At 38.1% G+C, this 20537-nt stretch overlaps 2 protein-coding genes across 2 annotated transcripts; both read left to right on the top strand.

The window, feature by feature from the left end:
- The first annotated feature begins 1799 nt into the window (after nucleotides 1-1799).
- vdac1 (voltage-dependent anion channel 1) lies at nucleotides 1800-11184 on the top strand. The gene is made up of 9 exons (XM_042008011.1): nucleotides 1800-1895; nucleotides 4259-4328; nucleotides 6149-6198; nucleotides 6597-6749; nucleotides 6923-6975; nucleotides 7160-7387; nucleotides 7980-8130; nucleotides 9929-9986; nucleotides 10090-11184. The coding sequence occupies exons 2-9, from the start codon at nucleotides 4262-4264 to the stop codon at nucleotides 10179-10181; spliced, it is 852 nt and encodes a 283-aa protein (XP_041863945.1). The 5' UTR covers nucleotides 1800-1895; nucleotides 4259-4261; the 3' UTR covers nucleotides 10182-11184.
- A 2520-nt stretch (nucleotides 11185-13704) lies between these two features.
- Nucleotides 13705-20192, top strand: c15h5orf15 (chromosome 15 C5orf15 homolog). Its single transcript, XM_042008010.1, has 3 exons — nucleotides 13705-13877; nucleotides 16767-17476; nucleotides 18830-20192. The coding sequence occupies exons 1-3, from the start codon at nucleotides 13757-13759 to the stop codon at nucleotides 18962-18964; spliced, it is 966 nt and encodes a 321-aa protein (XP_041863944.1). The 5' UTR covers nucleotides 13705-13756; the 3' UTR covers nucleotides 18965-20192.
- The last annotated feature ends 345 nt before the right edge of the window (nucleotides 20193-20537 follow it).

The following is a 20537-nucleotide window of genomic DNA, read 5'->3' as shown; positions in this document are numbered from 1 at the left end:
ATATAAGATGTAACAAGACTATATGATTTAATAATAATAATTTAATTTCTTAGATTAAAACCAGTCAGGGCATATTATGATGTTGTACAATGTTCGTCTTCTAAGATGCACATGCTGATGCATGTGCACGGTCCTGCATTTTTGTGAATAACAATTTAACAGATTTTACAACTTGCCGGGGTAGAAAGCCTCTCTCATTTATTTTCTCTTATTTTGTCTTAATAATTGTGTGCTGGCTTGCATTTGTGCTATTTGTCCCTTGCCAGATGCTGTAGTTTTAAGATGGCAGACTGTCATGGCGCTTCCACACCGCCTTACCCATCACATGTATAAACAAATCTAAAATTCTTTGCTTACAAGAACATTTCAGATTATTAGCAGAAGTCATAACACACCAACGGTAACACAAATATACATGCAGACATTGATTCTGGCCAGTAAATAACAGAAAATGTTATACAATGTCCCTTTAAGGTCTACAAATCTCATAAGCCAAAATAACAACAGAACAAAGAAAACATATCAAATGTTGAAAATAAAAAATATTTTATATTTTATAAAAATGTTAGTGCATCTTATATTTGATGGCTGCATTTGTGAAAAAAAGGTTGAACAGAGAAACAAAAAGCTGAAAAGTTTGGGTTTCTAATAATAAACCACTGGGGGATCATAGCTATTTGGTTTTATTGGTAATAGACCAGTATCACGATTAGGTATCAAAACAGCCCTTTAGAGAGGCCGAGTCTCTTAGAAGTAAAGACAGAAGTTCAGCAAACCACAAATCAGCGTCTAGAAATTGAGAAACAGAATATATCCCGAAATATCCCACCATGTAAAACTGCAAAGAACTTGAACATTTTATCATCTATAGTACATAATATCTTTTAAAGATTTAAAAAAGGCATTTCTGAGTTTGGGCCATCAGGCAGAACTGCATGAAAACAGACCTTATTCTGTCATGGAAATTACTGTACGTGCAACGGATCATTGTCAGTGCCATCCAAGCTGAAAGCACTATAATTAAAACAAAACAAAAAAAAAGATACCATGTGTATACATGATTCAGAAAGTTTTCAAATGTATTCTTACAATGTACTAATGCAAGGTGAAAAGTGTTTTGTAGTCAACCAAATCAAAATGGGAAATTCTCTTCAGAAATCATATATGCCACATGCTCTGGACCAAAGAAGAGAGGGGCCGTTTTTATATCTTGTTATCAGCACTCAGTTTAAATATTAGTGTCTCTGATGGTATGAGGCTGCATTAGTGCCTATGGAACTAATTATCACCAAAGAGCGTGATATCTGATAGAGGTGAATATCTGATCCCTCGTCACCTGATTTGAGCGATGCCGCAGGAATTTCGCCTTTGTGGAGGTAATAAATATCTTGCTAAGATGTTTACTCTTTGCTATTTCCGTCGCCGACGTTTAACTGGAGTCAGTGGAGGTGGAGTTTCTACTTTCTTCTTCTACGTCATTAAGTGTTTTTCCAACTTATTTGGCATAGAGAACTTAATCATTAAAAAGTATGAGCTGCTTTGGAATATGAATATAAATAAAAAAGTATGGTGAGCAGAGCGTAAAACCTAGTCCCTTTAAACGAAGCGGGACTACATTTTGTGAGTTCGGCGAAATTTACTAGACATACTCAAGCCGTTAAATTAAAGCAGCGCTCCGCAAGAGCCGCATCTTGTCTCCCTACCAGTCGGACTGTACTTCCGCACTTTGCGGTGAATCATCTCGCTATTTTAGCTGAATATCACTTCTTTGATGGTGAGAAGCTGTTGCTGTTTGCGTGACGCATAGCGTACGTGACGCCGCCCCACCTCCCTCTTTTCTCCTCCCTTTGTGCAGTTCACAGGCTCTTTCTCGGGTAGGACTGGAACACACAGAGGTACGTTTTCGGTCTTTTACTAAAATACCATATAAGTACTGTTTTGTCTTCTTCGTAGCTCTTTCTTGGCAATCAGTGGGTGGATTTTTATCCCAGAATCTGCAGCTGTCTCTCCCCCTTCAGTTTTAACCGGAGCGCGTTACAAATCGACGTGCAGCAGAGATGCTAGGCCTACTGCTTTCATGAGCCATCTGCTGCTAGCTTGATGGCTAATATCTTGCGGTACTGTCATTTGAATGGAAAAGTGGTCAGCTGTTGGACGAGTTGCTTGCTGTCAAGAAGTTGACTTCTTCTTAATGTGTCAAGATTTTCCCTCTTGACACTTTATGGTCATCTTCTGACAAGCTGTCACAATTGCTCGTCAGAGATTCTCTTGCCCGCTGACCACCTTGATGGGGGAGCTAATGCTAGTTTGTTAGCAGGCGAGGGCATGAAGATGCTGCTTTTTTATAACCTCTTTGTCCGAGTTCAGTGACCAGTGCTGTAGTTTCCTCGGGGGCATTACACGTCTCAGAACAATTTTGTTTTTGTCTCTTGATTTTTTTCTTTAAGAAGGGTAAAAGTTAAATGTCATTGAAGTTTTGGCAGGGAGGCTGATGCAAAGCTATTTCAGTAATGGTCTCTTCATGCTGATGTGCGATGGATGAATACTTTTTAATGTTATTTTGTTGATGTAAATATTTAACCCTCTTCAATGAAATATCATTTAAGTTTACCATGAGATACATTAGTTCTCTGAAGCTATAATAAAAGCAGACCCTACCTAGTCTAACGTCCTCAACGTCCTCTGGCATGCCTGCCAGTTGCCATGTGTGGAAGCCATAAAACTACCCCGACACACTGGGTCTACCAGCACACTCTGTGTTGCAGGGGTTATGAGTGGATATTTACTTGTTTGCATTGTTTAAGGTATTTGTGTGGGAAAACATGGAACATACATCTGAGGTAAACTACATCAGTCCTTGTACTGGCTGAGCGTTTCACCTTAAGTACAGGCAAGGTGCCTGGTTTTAGAGAGCTGATCTCGAGAACTTGGTTCAAAGCCATTTGGTATTCTTAATGGGGGTGTCTAAAATGTAAGAAATTGATGGGTACATGTTTATACTCAAATGTAACAAGTCACATCCACAGCTTCAAGAGTATTAAGTTCAAGTACACAAGTATAAGCAACAAAACCTTGTTCTTCTCTCTGACTTATTATCATAGTTGACAGTATTGTGTTATTTATACTTAAGCATCATGTTAACAATTTCTGACACCTTACTAATTATTGCTTCTTAAGATGTTATAAGAAGAGGAGATTGATAACCACTGGTTTCATTACTATGAAAGGTGTATTTTAAAATCAATTTAACCATAACAAGTAATAACTTGTATTTAAAGCTGACATTTTACTGTGAAGTAAAAGTGTGTCACAACTCTGTATATTTAGCTCAATGTTACTTTGTTTTCTCCCCTAGACATGTTAAAATTGTTGCAGTTTTTAACTGAAGATTTTTAAATGTCAAATTTCACATTGACTATAAAGATAGATCTATTCTCATATGTTTTCGAGTGAGATGCCATTTTGATCAACTTCTGTACCATATAATGAATTAAGGTAATTGAATACAGATAAAGTTTTTGCCGACCAATATATGAGATGTTGCAGTGCTATAGAATGTAGTTTTTGGTACTTAAGAAAAATTAACTGAGAGATTGTGTGCCCAAGGTTCATATTCATCCACAAAACTGTTCAAATTCATGTCCTATCTACTATCAATATTCACATGTATGTTATCAATACCCCTGTGCAACTATTCCCCTTGTTAACTGTTGTGCTGTTTAAAATGGCTCCTAATGATGAAATATCTTGCACAACTGAGTATTCATGAAACAGAAGGACAAAGAGTCGCTCACATACATAAGAGCAGGCAGGCTGAGTGTTGGCAAAGTCTGCTTTGTGCCTCAATCTGTAGCTGTTATTGTCTGGTTTGAACTTGGCCACCTCCACTTAGAAACGTCAGTAAGGATTGAGAAAAATGACAACTCTGTTTTGTCTGATCTATGAAGACATTTGAAACAGTAGGAAAAGTAGCCTTAACCTAAAGCATTTATAATGTATTGGAAGAAAAATTGGTGGTAATAATTTAAAATTCAAAATAAAATGAGAGGATTTTATGTCGGCGTAGGAGTCGGGTTTTTTTAGTCTGTGAAGCTTTTAACTTCATCAGGTTTTTTCCTTTTTTATCAGTGACCTCCAGCTGGCCCTGCTTTACCCCCTTAGCAGCACTGTGTCCAACCTCTGTTCAGTTTGTTCAAACTCTCGCTTTCCTAAAAGTATAATATATCAATTATTTTTTTATTTCTTTGTTTCTTTTCAGATAATGGCTGTACCACCCACCTATGTTGACCTTGGAAAGTCTGCCAGGGATGTTTTTACAAAGGGATATGGTAAGCACCAAATAGCCATTTCATCAGCTTTGACTCCCAATGAAGCGACCATGACATGTGGTTAATTATGACATTATTATGTTTAAAAATCATTTGGTCATCATGAAGCTGTAACTCAAACAATGGTTTATTACACCAGTATTACAGAGTACATGGAGAGGAAGGTTCTAGCATTTATGCTAATCTATAGAAAGACCATCCAAAGTTTTTATTTTTTTATTTTCTTTTCTATGTTAACTTGCTTTATAAAGTCTGTTTCTCTACTTTTACTCATTCAACCTACTCGATCTTTTTCGTAAATTTTCAAGATTTATTTGTCACATGCACGTACAAAATGGTCGTGAAATGCAGTCGTACATGCATCCGAGGCTGTGCACACTATTTACCAACAGTAAAAAAAAAAAAAAAATACGGTAATAAATTAAAAAGACATAATAAATATAAAATCTCTGTCATTTGAAGAAATATTTCAACCACACATCACGGTGCTGAAAGAAAACAGCTGATTCAAAGCAACCACTAACTGAACATATGCTGAGGTATATTACAACTTCTTCAGTAAGAACGTCCTTGGGCTGTGTTTATGTATACACACAGCTGCTCCCTGGTGGTTAAAAACTGATGTTCTGTTGGTATCTGGGGAATTCACAGGTCTTTCAGCACTCTTTCGCTTGAATTTGCGTGATTGCCACAAAAATCAACGCAGTCTGTCCCACACTGACATCGGCAAATAATTGAAAATGTGATGTCTGGTCATTTAACAGCGCTCTGTTTAGATCCTTTAAAAACTGCTGTAGTGAAAGATCAAGATAAGTGATGACGTGCCTTTATTCAGCAACCTTCGTGGCCATTTGTGTACAGATTTCTGAATTTATAAACTGAACCAAACACATAATTTCCAGTGGTTTTACAGCCCAGGTCCTAGGTTTTCAAGGCTGTGGTGATTTAGAGTTAATCCAGTTAAGTGGAAACAGTCCCACCGCATCACTTATATGTGGGAGTTGTAATGAGGCTGCAGAATTCAGAGGGTGACTGTGTGCAGGTCCCTCATCAGGGATGTTGAGTACAGTTCTGAGAGACAGAAGAGCATTTTGTTCCTGATAAAGGTTTATTTTGATGGGCAGTCATAAGTTAAAGTTATTGGACTCAAACAAGCTGTTTCCTTCGTTGGATTTCTATCTAATGTAAAGGTTGCTTTCCTGTCTCAGCCAGGTATGCTCTCGGGTACCAATATTTCTCAGGGTTGATCCATCCACTATCACTCACATTTTCATTTCAGTGTTTACGCAACAGCTCACAAGATTTTCGATGACCTTGAACGAAAATTAACAGCTCACAGCCCTGATTTTGAGCCGGGTCACAAGAACCTGCATTTATTGTAAATTACCAACTATACCCTGATGTTTTATCACAGTTTATTTAAACGTAATATCTAAAAAATGTTGATGTGATGTGTGGGTGGCTTCAACACATGTTGCATCAGGTCATGATGAGTTGACTGACGGCTGAAATGTAGAGCAAACCCACAAATGGGGTCAGAGTTTTTTAAACCAGCCTTGCTATTACAGGCTCTATTAGATCAATGCACTCTGCAGACTGATAAATGGGTATTTCACAGATATGAATAAATGATTTGACTCGGGTGCTTTTTAAATGATGTATTTATAGCACTCACCGTCAGGGTAGCACTTGCAGCGCTTCTCATTGAAGTGGTTACTTTTGTAAATAAGGCCAAGGTTTCAGAAGCCTGTATCACTTCGGTAATAAAGTGTTTCTGTGGTTACGATTGCTTTGCCATTCATATATTACTTCTGTTTCAGGCTTCGGGCTCATCAAGCTGGACTTGAAGACCAAGTCTGAGAGTGGACTGGTAAGTCGTCGCCAGTCATTATCAGATTATCAGAGCTGCCAGTTCAGATTTGAGGAGTCCTATCGTAGCTTAAGAAGCTCCTGGCTGAAAGTAAAGTGTCTTTTTATCTGATCTGCCAAAGGTCATCAGGATTTCTTGGCTTCTGATGAAATAAAGAAAACTTATTTGCCATAAACAGGGAGGTTTAATTGATTTTGCTAATCACCCTCAGGAGTTTGGATTAAATGTGTTTATGTATCAAGAAAGATTAAATCACTCAAATGCTTCCAAAACATAATTTTAGTGAGAATACCTCTAGCAGGCAATAAAAACACTTAACATGAGAAGGTTTTATCCTAAATAAGTTCTGGCTAGCTGACATTTCTGTATAACCTTAACCGATTTTCTCTCATGTGCAGGAGTTCACCAGCACTGGCTCGGCCAACACTGAGACCAGCAAGGTCGCTGGGTCGTTGGAAACGAAATACAAATGGGAGGAGCATGGACTGACCTTCACAGAGAAGTGGAACACGGACAACACCCTGGGGACTGAGATTACCCTCGAGGACCAGGTGCAGTGGTGTGAAGAATAAAACTGGAAATGTGCTTTAAAAGAATAACAGACTGGAGAAGAGTAATTGAAATATATGTCTGAATGGGTTTTAAAGCAATTAGTAAGAAAAAGGATAAATGAATATATTCTATTTTTGCTGTGTTATAACGTCATTTACTGTTGTTTCCACAGTTGGCAAAGGGCCTGAAGCTTACATTTGATTCCTCCTTCTCTCCAAATACTGGGTAAGGACAGCAGGGTGGGACTGTTGAAAAGTCAGAGACTGTCAGAAACTTTGCCACACCTTTGTTACAGCTGTTTCAGAGCATGTCTGCAGCTCTCATTAATAATAAACCAGGAGTGTGACATTTCTTACTGTGGTATGACGACATTAACAGCCTGTTTTCTTTCTCCCCAACATCCTGCCAGCAAGAAGGGTGGAAAGATCAAAACAGGCTACAAATGTGAGCACATCAACCTTGGCTGTGACGTTCACTACGACATCAACGGTACAACCATCCACGGTGCAGCCGTAGTGGGCTACGAGGGCTGGCTCGCTGGCTACCAGACGACCTTCGAGGCCGGCAGGAACAAAGTCACTCAGAGTAACTTTGCAGTTGGATTCAAGACTGACGAGTTCCAGCTCCACACGAATGTGTAAGATGGACATTAGTTAATATGTTACTGGCTTATTTTCTATGTTCACAGAGGCTGTTTAGAGCATTTATTTTTGGAAACTCAGTTTTAGTATAGAAAGGAAGATGAAGACAGGGAAAAATTGTGCACCTAGAATTGAGCATGCATGTTATGTTTATTAAATGTCCTGACATTCTGTTCCTGTTTCATTTCTGTGCTTAACACTTGGAACTCCTTGCTAATGTCTGATTAACTTTTTGTTGTTTGTTTGGCTTTCTTCCGTTCACCTGCATGCAACTTAGTTATTTATAGACCCAGGTGATGGGATTTACTGTGTAAGTGAGATAGAGTGGCTGGCAAGCTCAGGTAGTATCAGACAGTGAGTGTGAGGGACAGACACTGCTCTGTGTTCGGCTTGTTCCCGCTGTTTCCCCCTGGCAAAGCCTGTCTGTTCCAGTCTGCACACAGAGTGGTTATGTGAGGTCAGACAAAGGTTAATGTTGGCTTTATATCAGTGGCAGTGCAGCTCGGTTGGGTGCTCTGTCACTGGTGTGAGATTAACAGACATGCCAACAGATTCCAGATGATTCCAAGTATTTTTTTATTTTCTCAGAAATGATGGCACCGAGTTTGGTGGTTCAATCTACCAGAAGGTGAATGACCAGCTGGAGACAGCAGTGAACCTGGCCTGGACCGCTGGGAACAGCAACACCCGCTTCGGCATCGCTGCCAAGTATCAGATTGACCCTGATGCATCTTTCTCTGTAAGTGCTCTGTATTTTGACTTGGTAGTAGTAATGATAGTGGTAGTAGTGGTGGTAGGATGTTGACAAACACGCGTCAGACCAAAACCAGACTTTTCTGAAAGATTTCAAAGTTAGACTAACACAGCCAGATAATGTTGATGGCTAACACACCCCTGCGTGTACACACTCAAATAAACTCAAACTGACTGGGTTTAACCCAGAAATGAGAGAAGGTAGAGAGCATCTTTTAAAAACAGTGACGCTTTTGGAAAATCTTCAGAGCTAATAATAATAGATTAGATCTATATCATGCTTTTCAGTTACTGACAGTCAAAGCCATTATTCATTTACTCCACATTCACACTTTGTGGTGTTAAGCTTCCTGCGACAGACTAGTGGAAACGTGGCACACCATCAGTGCTGGAGGTCACAATGACATATTGACTGGGATGAAGCAGGATTCGAACCACCAACCTTCCAGTAATTGGACAAACTGAGCTACCACCCGAGTCACTGCTGCTGCAATAACTGGATTCTCCTGTACAACTACCATGGTCCAGTTATAGAACCAGGTTGAACTCTCACCATAATTCAGCTCAACTTCATAACAGCTTCGTAGAGAATTTTTTACATTACAAAACTCTGCTCAGTCAGCATTTAGGAGGTGCTTTATCACAACATTTCATGATATTGATGTCTGGGTGACAGTCGTTGCTGAATGATCTTACCAACATGGCAAAATGTCTGTATGGATGTCCATATACGTGACTTTGTGTGTGTGTGTGTGTTAATTGGATTAGGAGAAACTCATTAAAGTCACAATAGCTAATGGGAGTCTGTCTGTTACAGAAAAGCTTCGGCTAACTTAGTCCTGTCTTTCACATTGCTTCTTAAATCCCACTTGCAGCAGAGCCAGTTACAGTGACTGGTTCTTAATATAGTTTGTTATATTTATTCCAACTTTGACACAATTTTTTTTATTTATATTTCTGAATAATATTTAGAGAGAATTGAAATTAAATTTGAAGTTTGGAAACTACAAGTACAAGTGTGAGATAGACTTTTTTCCCCTTGGACATTCGATAATGTTTAACGATGTGGGTTATTTCCTAGATATATTAAGGATGTGAAAGGTCTGGAGTTGTGTAACATTATGAGAAGCCATCAGCTTCAGAAGGGAAAACAAAAAGAGGAAAAGAATTTGAAACAAAGAAATCATTAAGGCTGAAAATGGCTGATGATCTGACTCATTGTTCAGATGGCGTGTCATTGTTTTCAGTGGCTCTAATACGTCTGTGTTTATTGATGATGACACTGCAGCCAAATTACTTAAGTCTTCAAAGATTCATCATTTGCTCAGGCTCAGTTAAATGTACCAAAGTTGACAAAGCTTTAAAGTACAAAAATACAGTAGAATCACCCAAAATGCACCATAAAAGCAGCCCAGAAAGTAAGGAAGTCAGATACTCTTCAGTGGCTGGGTATATGTCCCGATATCATCCTGACTGAGCTAAAAATGACTTAAGACAAAACTGAGGGCAGAAGGACAAACACTGGCGTAAAGGACTGGCATAGCATCACAAAGGAGGACCTTCACTATCGGGTCAAGTCTGAGATCCAGATTTCAGGCAGGTCTTGGCTGCAATGAATTATCAAAAGTATTAAAAATGTTAATTTTGTTTTCATAAATAGTTTTATATGTACAATTATATTTTACCTCTTAAAAATGGAGGACTAAACATAAAACTTTTTAATGCTTCTAATATGAGTTAAACTGTTTAGTCTTACAGTTTGTTTCACTGTGGTTTCCTCACAGGCTAAGGTGAACAACTCCAGCCTTGTAGGTCTGGGCTATACTCAGACACTGAAACCAGGTGAGTGCAGTTTGTATTTATAAAATGAAGCTAGTGTGGTTGAATGAATAGAAATGTTGGCAAAGTTTACATAAACCAAGTAAAATTTCTGTTTTTTTTACAGGTATCAAGCTGACACTCTCTGCTCTCCTTGACGGCAAGAATATCAACGCTGGTGGCCACAAGCTTGGTCTTGGTCTCGAGTTCCAGGCGTAGAAGGAAGAGGCGGAAACACTTCCAGTCCTCCCAGCACACGCTTTCCCCCACCAAAAAAACATAAAAAATCCTGTTGATTAGCTACCCTCACAACCCCCCCTTTCCCCCTAGACTTGTTACACTTGGAAGCAAGACAACATCAAGGTCAAATTGTCCTTGCAGTGATGCCTCATTTTTAAAGGACCACTTGAGGGAACGTTATATTTTTATGTTCAAGAGACCAGTTTAGAACAAAACTGCAGCTGTTTAACAGGAAGTTTGATGCTAAATTGTGTAGCTATAAGGGAAAGTTAGCCTTGGGTACATTCATGCTGGCCTCACACTTTCTTTTCAATACACAATGCTTTAATTTGTGTCTCTACTACCAATGCAGTGAAAAGGGAAAACTGAAAGTAGAGAAGCCCAGAATACAAAAAGGGCTCAACACCATTAGCATACAGTTGTGTGGTTATGCCACAAGATTAGCTTAGCTCCAGTAAGCACTCCTCACTCTGAAGGTGTAGTGGTGAAATAAGTTTTATCCGAGCACCTCTGCACTGAGAGCTCATGTTTGTCTTGATATTCTCTACAGTGGGAAGGGTTAGTGGTTCCTGATGTAAGCAGCTGTCAGTAGCTCTGAGGCACTACACCCCAACGTGTGCATTCTGTGTTTTTGTCTCACTTGTCTTTTGTGTCTGTGTATTTGGTGTGAATCATGTCTTTTGTTACATATAGCAAAAAAAGTATATTATTTTATTGAGGGTCTTGCATAGTTTATTTCACTTGAAAAGTCTTACAAAGGCAAAGACAGGTCACTCCTCCCTGGTTGAGAAAGCAGCAGGAAAGCTTTTCATGCACGAAACTCAACTTCTGTTGATGAAAGTTAGTGCTCTTTGGGATGGAGGATGAAAGGAAAATACACTCCAGGAAAAGGTTGTCTTCCACAACTGGTTATGGGAATCATGCTTATTGTACTTGACAGAATTGTCATTCCTTGAATTAAATAAAGAACATCTTGAACCAGTGGCTTGATTATGTTAATTCATTTTTCTTGATCTACATTTGGTAAATCAGCTTTTTCCAAATGACTCCTCTAATAGAAGTCACAGCTCTTTTTCAGGAATCCTCACACCGTTCGACTTCACTGGCTACGTCAACATAAAAACACCATGTTATTGTTTATTATTGTGGATCCCCGTTAGCTACAGCTTATTGCTGCTGTTCTTCCTGGGGTCCAAATCAATATCCATTCACAATAAATTACGCAATTATGTTAAATAACCAAAAAGCAATTGATGGAACACACACACAAAAACAACTATAAAACTTACATTAGTATATGTTAGTCCTCCAAAACCAACAATATTAAAACATAATGACCTCACTATCAATTTTACAATGACCATATTAATTATAAAACATTTTTCATTACATGACTTAATGCTCTATGTCCCTTTAACCCGTAATTTAAACAATACCAGTATCCTCCTATTTCATATAAACATAATCATTTCATGCTTGTTCCAGTAGATGCTGCTTTAGTTACAGTTTAAACTGAGGTTTACTGTTTTTGAGATGTATCTGGGTAATAAATTCCACTGATACATTCCTCTGTAGAGAACAGTTTGTTTATAATTTATTATTGGTAAAGGGGAATTACCAACAACAGCATGTCTTGTAGGATAGGTGTGTTCACTTACACTAAATTATTTATCAGAAATATCATTGTAACAAAGACACCATATTTGACTGATATCACTGGTAAAGAGACAGGCCAGTCATATAATTAAACAGTTGTATCTGTGTGAAAGACAGAACACCTTATATTGTCTGTATTCAATAAATAAAATCCAACTTACTAAATGACTAATAATAAAGAACCACTCACAAGTGTGGTAGTGAGAAAGACTTCAAATAGGTCTGGGTCTGTTGAAGAAGTTGTGATACAGACCTGACCTGTTTAACATCATTCGTTCCCTCACATTCAGAGGGAGGAGTCTGGTTTTGGTAGGTATGAAAATATTGTAGTTGAACTGTTTATTTCTTTACTAGAGAATCTGCGATGGACCGGTGAGCTGTCCAGGGTGTACCCTGCCTCTCACCTGCTAAATGCTGGGTTAGGCTCCAGCTGCCCCGCGACCCTTCATTGGACGGAGCGATAAAGATAATGGATGGATGGATGAACTGTTCATGAAATTCTTATATTACTTAGCCTCTGAGTAAGCTAAAACCATAAAAATATGAACAATGAGAGATGAAACCCTTCAGCTTTAATAGCAAAATATGAATTTTGTATACATATATATATATATATATATATATATATATATATATATATATATATATATATAAAGGATAATTGTTAAAGTGTTTTGTAATGCGGATGTAATGTTCCTGTCATGGCAGGTTTCAAAGACAAAAGCATGCATATGCTGCATTAAGTACTAGTGAGTTAAAATACACAATGAAACAATAAAACCCTATTTTTAGTCATTGCAAATGTCTTAAAACTTCAGTTATTTTATACTTTTTTTTTTATAGATTATTCTTTAATCATTGAAAGAGCCTCTTCAGCATTAAGTACAACTTAAAATTTTCTTTGGAAAGTTTAAAGATGAAACAGAGGTTGTTTTTTGGCTGCTGAAATAATTTGTTTGGTCTGTCTACAGATGGTCTGCCGATCTTAGGTTTTTTCTTTGAAAAGCATTTCTGATAGGTCACTGTGTCCCTGCTGCTGAGAAGCAAGTCCACAGCATGATCATGCCACTGCCATGCTTCACATATATGTTTTTAGCTAGGTGCCTGCTGTTTCATAGATACAGCACTTATAGTTCTATCCAGCTTACCTACCATTATAGACCTACCATTTTTTAGCAAGTGATGAGCTCTGACAACAAACACAAAATTACCAGAATTAGATGCAGAATAACATAAGGGAACAATCTGAGATTAAAACAACTATAATTATATGGAAAATGAACAAAATGAAACAAAACAAACATACTCAAATGAAAAGGGACTACATAAAGAGACAGAATGGCTACAAGAAAGACCAGTGTGAGTCAACAATTGTTATGTAAAAGGGAAACGATATATAATTAACAAAATATGTTGTGTAAAAGATTAAAGATAGACAAACCAGAGCCACAAACAGCCAAAAAGGGGATAGAGATATGAACCTGACCTCTTGCTAAATAATTCAAAACATGTACAAGGTACAGAATTAGATGTAGAAACATTAACCTTAACTATTAACAGGCTTCCATTGTTATTGTTTTTTATGTTTTGTCGACTTGGATAATAAAGCTAAATGTTGTGAATTAATCTTTCAGCTTTCTAATCTCACTCAGACCTTAAACATTCAGGAGTGAAGGTGAAAAAAAATATATTTTTCAATTTTGTTTTCAGGATAGTTTGTAAAAATGCATTTTAGGAGTAACGTAATGTGTGCAAATATTTATTTGAGGAATGTATTTTGAGAGTAACGCAACATTCTAGTCAAGCAGACCTCATAGATCTCTTACGTCTACCACACAACCACGCCCTCTTTGTAGTTGTGGCCATCCCAAACTACGCCTCTTCAGTCACGCGTCAACATGGCGACGTACGGAAAAACAGGGCGAAGCGGATGGGATATTTATACATTCTGCCTGGTTATTTTCCTGCAGCTGTTAATCAGCGACTGTTCTTCCGATCCCAATCAAAACGCCCCAAACGGTATGAAACTTGCGTGAGTTATCTGATATGGTAACAGTTTGTTTTCAACTTACCAACAGGAAGCTAACAAGTTAGCCAGGTGACGTTAGCCTTACAGTAGCTTGTTGGCTAGCACGACGTTTTAGCTCCCGCTAGTCTCAGGTGAGAGGGTCAATAACAGGCTATCTGTTTTGCAGTTGTCATAAACATTAGTTAATTACTAAACAAGCGTAGCTCAAATCAGTGGATTAAAGATCGGTATAACAAAGTACTTTATCAAGTATGCTTTAGGTGGAATAACGAGTCTAAAATTGAGTTAACAGCGTTGAAATAAGAGCGTTAGCTAATGGCTTTCCGTTTAAACGTTTCCTCTTCTTTCCCCCTATTTTATGTAACATTTGCATCATCATTTGCCTATGTATGCGGCCTTCCGTGTACTTTGGGAAACGTGTGGCAAGACCCCTATTATAGTAAGCATTTAAAAGCCGTCAAACAGGAAGTCCTACTTTGCAAGATGACAAATTTAACAGACTTAACAAGTCACATAAACTTACAGTATATTAGATGAACCACATTTAACTTTTTTTTTTTTTAATGTCTGATTTGTAATTCTACTGAAAATGATATTGGCTTTGAAAGGTCTAGATGCCCTGTGGGGACTATGCTCAGCAAATATGTTTAGTGGTCTAGTAATGTGTCTTTGTCTAGGTGACTGTGCCATATGTCTGTGCTGTTCATTAACCGTCAGCTAATCATTAAAGAAAGGCCTTTTGAAGTTAGTCTTCAATAAGCTAGGACGACATTATGACTGTTCAGTCATTGTCAGTTTCAGGCATCATCCGGCTGCAATGCCAACTCACCAAACTCCCAAGTTCATATCATGGAATCTCTTGAAATAATTAACTGGAAATTTCAGATTGATTCTATTGAATCATGTTGTCTTTATTTTCTGCGATTCTTTCCTATAGCAGTTTAGTTTAATAAGAGAGTATTTTCATTGTTTTTGCTTGCTGGTTTTATATTTATGCAGGATACCTATCTGTTTACCATCTGCTTTTTAGTTACCTGTGAAATTAAATGTATTGTAATGTAATTCAACACCCCAGTCATAATTTCCACATTTACAAAGCCTAGTCATTGTTTTAAAACATGAAGAGGAAGAAAATTTGTAATGATATCTAATACAGGCTCAGGGTTGAGATTTGGATTTTCCATGGCCCAATGAATTGGAGAAAATCTTTGAAGTGAGCTGGTTTGGCAAGTTGGGATGGGATGAGCCAGTAATGGACTTTATTTGGTGTGGAGATAAGATCAGCTGTGTTTACTGTCTTTGTGTCTGTTTTATATAATAGATTGTATTACACTGCAGTTTCTCCAATCAGCTGTCAGATTTTTTCCTTTTTTTGCAAGGGAAATAAAGGACTTATCTATTTGTTGCTCTTCCAACTATTACCTTACTTGCATGCCAATAACTTTAATTTATGTGACAGTGTAGAAAAATTTGACTGCTTCCCTGCTGAATTTCCCACATGCTGTTTCATGCAGTAAAGCCCATAACTGATGCTGCCACAAAGGTCTACTTTTTCAGGGCCTTTGCCTGTGAATAGACCCTTTCTTCCTTGGGAATGTTTTCCTCTATGCTTCCTTAGTCCTTAGTGTTTGCCTCCTGTCCCGTCCTTAGCAACACCTCATTGCCCCAGTGAATAAAATAACCTTGACACTGGGACTATGTCCTAAAACTGATATACCGATATTCTTTTTTTTTATTTCATTTTCTATAATTGCTCAATTAATACCTGATATATTTTTTTCCATTCAGTTATTTTATATGAAAACATTATCTCACTTTATGATCTAGGTTTTAATTTTGCACCAGATCATAACAGAAGTAATCTAAGATCCCCTTTCCTCGAGAACAGGTTTATATTTTGTCTTTTTATTATAAAAACTAAACAGCCTGATTTTATTTATCTTAATTTCATGTTGACTTGTAATTATGTCACGTCATATCTCTATATGCTACGTGCACACACAGGTGAGCTACACTATCATCAGCAGAAAGAGTGTGCATGTTGGAAATTGTCACATCAACCACCTGTAAAACAGGTTTAAGATCAGCTCTTAATTAATAATAAGAGCTGCTGGAGGAGTTTCCTGCGCCGGTCTTAATGCCCATGCCGGTCTTAAGAACTTAATGCCCATCAGGAAACACGTACAGCTGAACTGTACTGTAACTGACTGAGAAAAACTAAACTACAAAGAAAATCACATGTAGGCGCTTTAAATGCTGCCGTGTCAATTTATAATTGATGTTTGCAATATAGACATTTTATACATCGCACACAAGACTTCTGGGGGTACGTCGAGTATGTCTGATACGTCTTACTTGACACTTGTCATTGTGGCATGAAGGCTGACCACATATTTAAGTCTGTCTTAATTCAGTGGCTGATATAGTTGCACAGACTTTTTTTCTAATGAAATTCAAAAGTTTACATCTCTTATATTCTAACTTTGTTAACTTTTGTGTTTTGTCTTGCACAGTTCCTGCCTAATGCTGTCATTAACGTTTAGGAATGTTTAAATGTTTTTGTTTGAATAAATAACCACACTGAAACCATTTGCATATCTTTAAACTGTATGAATGTTTTTTTATGTCAGAAGAAGTAGGTCTTTTACATTTAATTAGACATTTTGGACTAATTTCTCAGAAGGGTCTAAATAATCTTTTCTTTGATTAATGACAGGTAGATGACAGCCTATCTTATAATTAGGTCATATAAATCTACTGATCAAAGCATATTGTTTTAAATGTTTGGAAACTAACGAAAGGTTCAAAGAATCTGGTTTTATTGCACCATAAGAAAAGTGGTTAGTTATGCACCCTTTTCATATTTTTTCTCCAAACAGGCTTGAATCTAAATCAAAGTTTGGACCAAGCTGCAGAGGGGGTTTCTCATGCTCCAATTAACCAGAGTCTCACAACTAAAGTGCCCCTGACGGACCTGCCAGCACCTGCTGGCAATGAAACCGCAGTAGTACAAGCTGCTAAAGACAACATCACAACAGCTGATAAACCAGAGTCCTCTTCAGCAAATAAGAAAGATTCCTCTGTCACCATAATTGGTTCTTCTGCTGACGCACCCCCACAGGGTTCTGCAAGCAATAAAACCATAAAACCATCAAAGAAACCGACCCCTTCACAAATGGCTCCTTCACAAACCACTCCACACCCTGTTTCTGAAGCCCCCACTGTCAAAGAGTTGGAAACAGTACAACCTGAAACAGAGGAGCCTGAAGTACCTGAAACTGACTTGAAACAAAAAAACACACTAAACCCATTCACAGTCCCGGAGCAGAATGAGGACACATCAGAAACTACCACCACTCTGGGTGAAGGTATGGACACGGAAGATGACGATGAGTATGACTATGGAGAACCTAGAGATGCAAAAGACCAAATTGAGACCAAGCAGCATGTGGAAGAAGAGGAGTTGACCCGTTACAAGGGAGCTGACAGCTACAACGTAGAGGATGAGGACTCACATTTCTTCTTTCATCTGGTCATCCTGGCCTTCCTGGTGGCCATTGCCTACATCACCTATCACAACAAGAGGAAGGTGAGTGTTGTTATGACAACAGCTTCGTAGCTGCTCAGGATAATAACACCAAATGTTGCATTACAGTTTAAGTTTAGCGTGCTGAGGTTGTTATTGTTTCCACCGTAATTTGTGATAGTGTGATTACAATTTCCAAGAATTAGAGTAGATAAATAAGTTAATTGATTAACAATGAGTAGCCAGTAATCACATCTTAAATCTGAGGTTTTGCAGGTTTTCCTTATGCATCGGTTTTAAGGTCTCTTATTTTCAATTAGTGTATTGCGGGCCAGTGAGGCGCTATCAGGATTAGTATGTGCCTGCGTTCCCTCAGTCTGGGTAAAGAGGGAGCTGTCAGGGCTAGACAGGGAAATGCATACTGGAGAATGTGTGGTCAATTGTATGCCAGTGTCCACACCGAGGGGCTCGCTCAGGTCATGTAGTGAAAAGATTAGCCAACAGTGTGTGTTCACCCACAACTCATCCAAAGCAATTCACACCCGTTCAACTATAGCAGAGTGTAGTGTCCAGCCCCCGTTCAATGGTGTGCCCCTGGACAGATCTGCTCCTTAGTTCAGGGTTCTTGGTTCTTGGGATGTACGTTGTCTTGAGAGACAGGTAAAGCTCGCTGCTTCAAAGCATCAGTCCGCATGCAAGCATGTCGATATGAGCCACCGTTGTGTTGTCAGTTTTCACCAAAACATGGTACCTGCTGAGAAATGGAAGAAAGCACTGCTGAGAGCTCCTGTTATTTTATGTGGGATTGCCGGAGAACTGGTTCCACAGACCCCAGGAAAGGTGGGCGTTGTGTATCCAACAGTTACTGTCAACCTCTGTGCACCGTGACAAACAGGGTCTAGTCTAAGAGATGACACCTACCCCTAAAAAACTTATGTTCAAGTGGCTAAGTTAGGTGGCTCGGATGGCTGATGCCATAAACCCCAGAAAACAAAGGCATAGTCTCATGGGACTCTCTTCAGGTTTAATATAAATCCCAGATTGATTAGGTATTGATCTCATAAATGTACAAAAGTCAAGATTTGGGAAGTGAAACAGAACTTATTTGAGTTATTTATAGTCCCCCCCCTCCTCCCTTCTTTGTCTTTTTTGTGTGAAAAAAGAAAACATTACATCTATGTGATAGATAAAGTATGTAGCATAGACGGATGTTCCCTCCCTGTCAGGTCTGTAGTGGGAGGATTGATTTAGCATATTATGCTTCTCTATATAAATCTGGATTTTACTGCTGTAGTAAGTAAGAATTCTAGTCATGAAATCTTTTTACTTTTCTGCCAGCCTGTCAAGCAAGAACTTATTTTTACTTAATAAGCAAGTGTACATCAAACAAAAGTTTGATTGCTGTCTACGTTTCAGATCCTCCTCCTGGCACAGAGCCGGCGGTGGAAAGATGGTTTATGTTCTCGCAATACAGTGGAGTATCACCGCCTGGACCAGAACGTCAACGAGGCCATGCCGTCCCTCAAGATGACCCGAGAATACATTTTTTGATCAACACTCAGAGGACCAGTGTATCACAGAGCCTGATGACCTTCTTCGCGGGTCTTATTATCGACATGCTGCGCTTTGTTGTGGATGCTTTCTCTCGCTTTAGAAGCCAATAAAAAAAAGCAGGGGCTGTGATTTCTTTGAAGTAGAATTAAGTAGATGTTTGTTTATCTGGTATTTTATTTATGTTTTTTATGTTAATTGCTATTTTTCTAAATGAATAACTTACTGGGATTTGATAGTTGATTTATCAGAGGTCTTTATTTGTCTTTGTTTTTGAGCATTTTTGCCTTATGGTCCTATCAGACCTCTTTGTTTTCTCTCTTGCAATGTCTTAATATTTTTAATGTCGGGGAAGTACATGTTAGTTACTTTTCAGTCAGAATGTCATTCCTGGTTGTTAATAGTTTATTATCAGAAATTAAAAACATATTTCTCTCCCAGCAGTTAGCCAAGATATGAATTCCTCTTGTGAAAGCATATGGATACAAACAAAGCCGCCATCTATAAAAAGCTAAAAGGTGCACATGTACAGAAATGAGCACATTTGAAATGGTTCACTACTCTTTTTGTTTTTTTAAAAAAAATATTTTTATGAAAGGCAAGTCAGGCAATGTCAACTTTAAAACACTGGCAGAATTATTATCTAAAATTACAAATATAAGCATTTTCATTTAGAATGTAAGTTTTTTTCCTCCAATTTATAGAAAATATTCTATTTTTCAATCATTTCCTATGTTTCCAATTACACCATTGAAAATACATAGAAAAGGTTACATCGTTGTTATAGTTTTGATTAGTCATTAAAATCATTGAAAGTTTACAAATTCATCTACACATAAAACATTCAGGTGATGGGTAATCTCATGGTGAAGCCATTTAAATGTAGAAGGATGGTGTGTATTGTTCAGGACAGAATGTACTATAATATTGTATCATAGAAGCTTTCATTACCAGAATTTTATTTCCTTCAACACTTTATATTAGATGACAAAGTACCTCTTCCGCATCTACTGCCCGGATTTTGCTATGCAGAAATCCTGTGGCCAGCTTTTCTTTGTTTTATGACTTCGATGAAGTCTCTGTCAACACAAGTTCATTTATGCAAAAGTGTAATTACTGCATTCCCTGTTACACACACACACACACACACACACACAGAACTTTTAATCATATTTACCACCTGTCTGTGATAGTAAACTTTTATTCCTTATTAAAAAAGTGCACCCTCTGCATGACCTCTTGTACAAATGGCCATTTAAAAAAAAATACTAGAAAAATCCATTTATTTTTTTCCCTCCTACTTCCTGTTTATCGTTGTCACACATCTGTTGCCATTTCATGCCTTCAGTTGCCATGCCATAACTGCCACGAGTCTAGATATGTTATCAGTTTCCTGCTGCCCTGTTAGGTGGCTTCAGGTGTCACGTCTATAAAAGTTCTACAGTGGGTAGATGGATTTGCACTGTGCTGCTCAGTCCTGCTAACTAAAATATTTGGGTGGAGGTGGGGGGGAATGTCAACTTTGCTCTTGCAATCAACAGTAGAAACTGTACAATCTTTCTTGTCAATAAAG

Source organism: Melanotaenia boesemani, chromosome 15 (genome assembly GCF_017639745.1).
Source record: "Melanotaenia boesemani isolate fMelBoe1 chromosome 15, fMelBoe1.pri, whole genome shotgun sequence".
Lineage (NCBI taxonomy): Eukaryota > Metazoa > Chordata > Actinopteri > Atheriniformes > Melanotaeniidae > Melanotaenia > Melanotaenia boesemani.
Note: the sequence above shows the minus strand (reverse complement) of the source record. Positions and strands in the feature narration are given on the sequence as shown.

What these genes read in the sequence shown, in the direction of transcription:
- vdac1 (XM_042008011.1), top strand. Translation starts at nt 4,262, where the DNA reads ATGGCTGTACCACCCACCTATGTTGACCTTGGAAAGTCTGCCAGGGAT. An exon ending in TCCTTCTCTCCAAATACTGG is followed by an intron (nt 6,976 to 7,159) that starts GTAAGGACAGCA and finishes ACATCCTGCCAG; the next exon opens with CAAGAAGGGTGGAAAGATCA. An exon ending in TTCCAGCTCCACACGAATGT is followed by an intron (nt 7,388 to 7,979) that starts GTAAGATGGACA and finishes TTATTTTCTCAG; the next exon opens with AAATGATGGCACCGAGTTTG.
- c15h5orf15 (XM_042008010.1), top strand. Translation starts at nt 13,757, where the DNA reads ATGGCGACGTACGGAAAAACAGGGCGAAGCGGATGGGATATTTATACA. An exon ending in CAATCAAAACGCCCCAAACG is followed by an intron (nt 13,878 to 16,766) that starts GTATGAAACTTG and finishes TTCTCCAAACAG; the next exon opens with GCTTGAATCTAAATCAAAGT. An exon ending in CCTATCACAACAAGAGGAAG is followed by an intron (nt 17,477 to 18,829) that starts GTGAGTGTTGTT and finishes TCTACGTTTCAG; the next exon opens with ATCCTCCTCCTGGCACAGAG.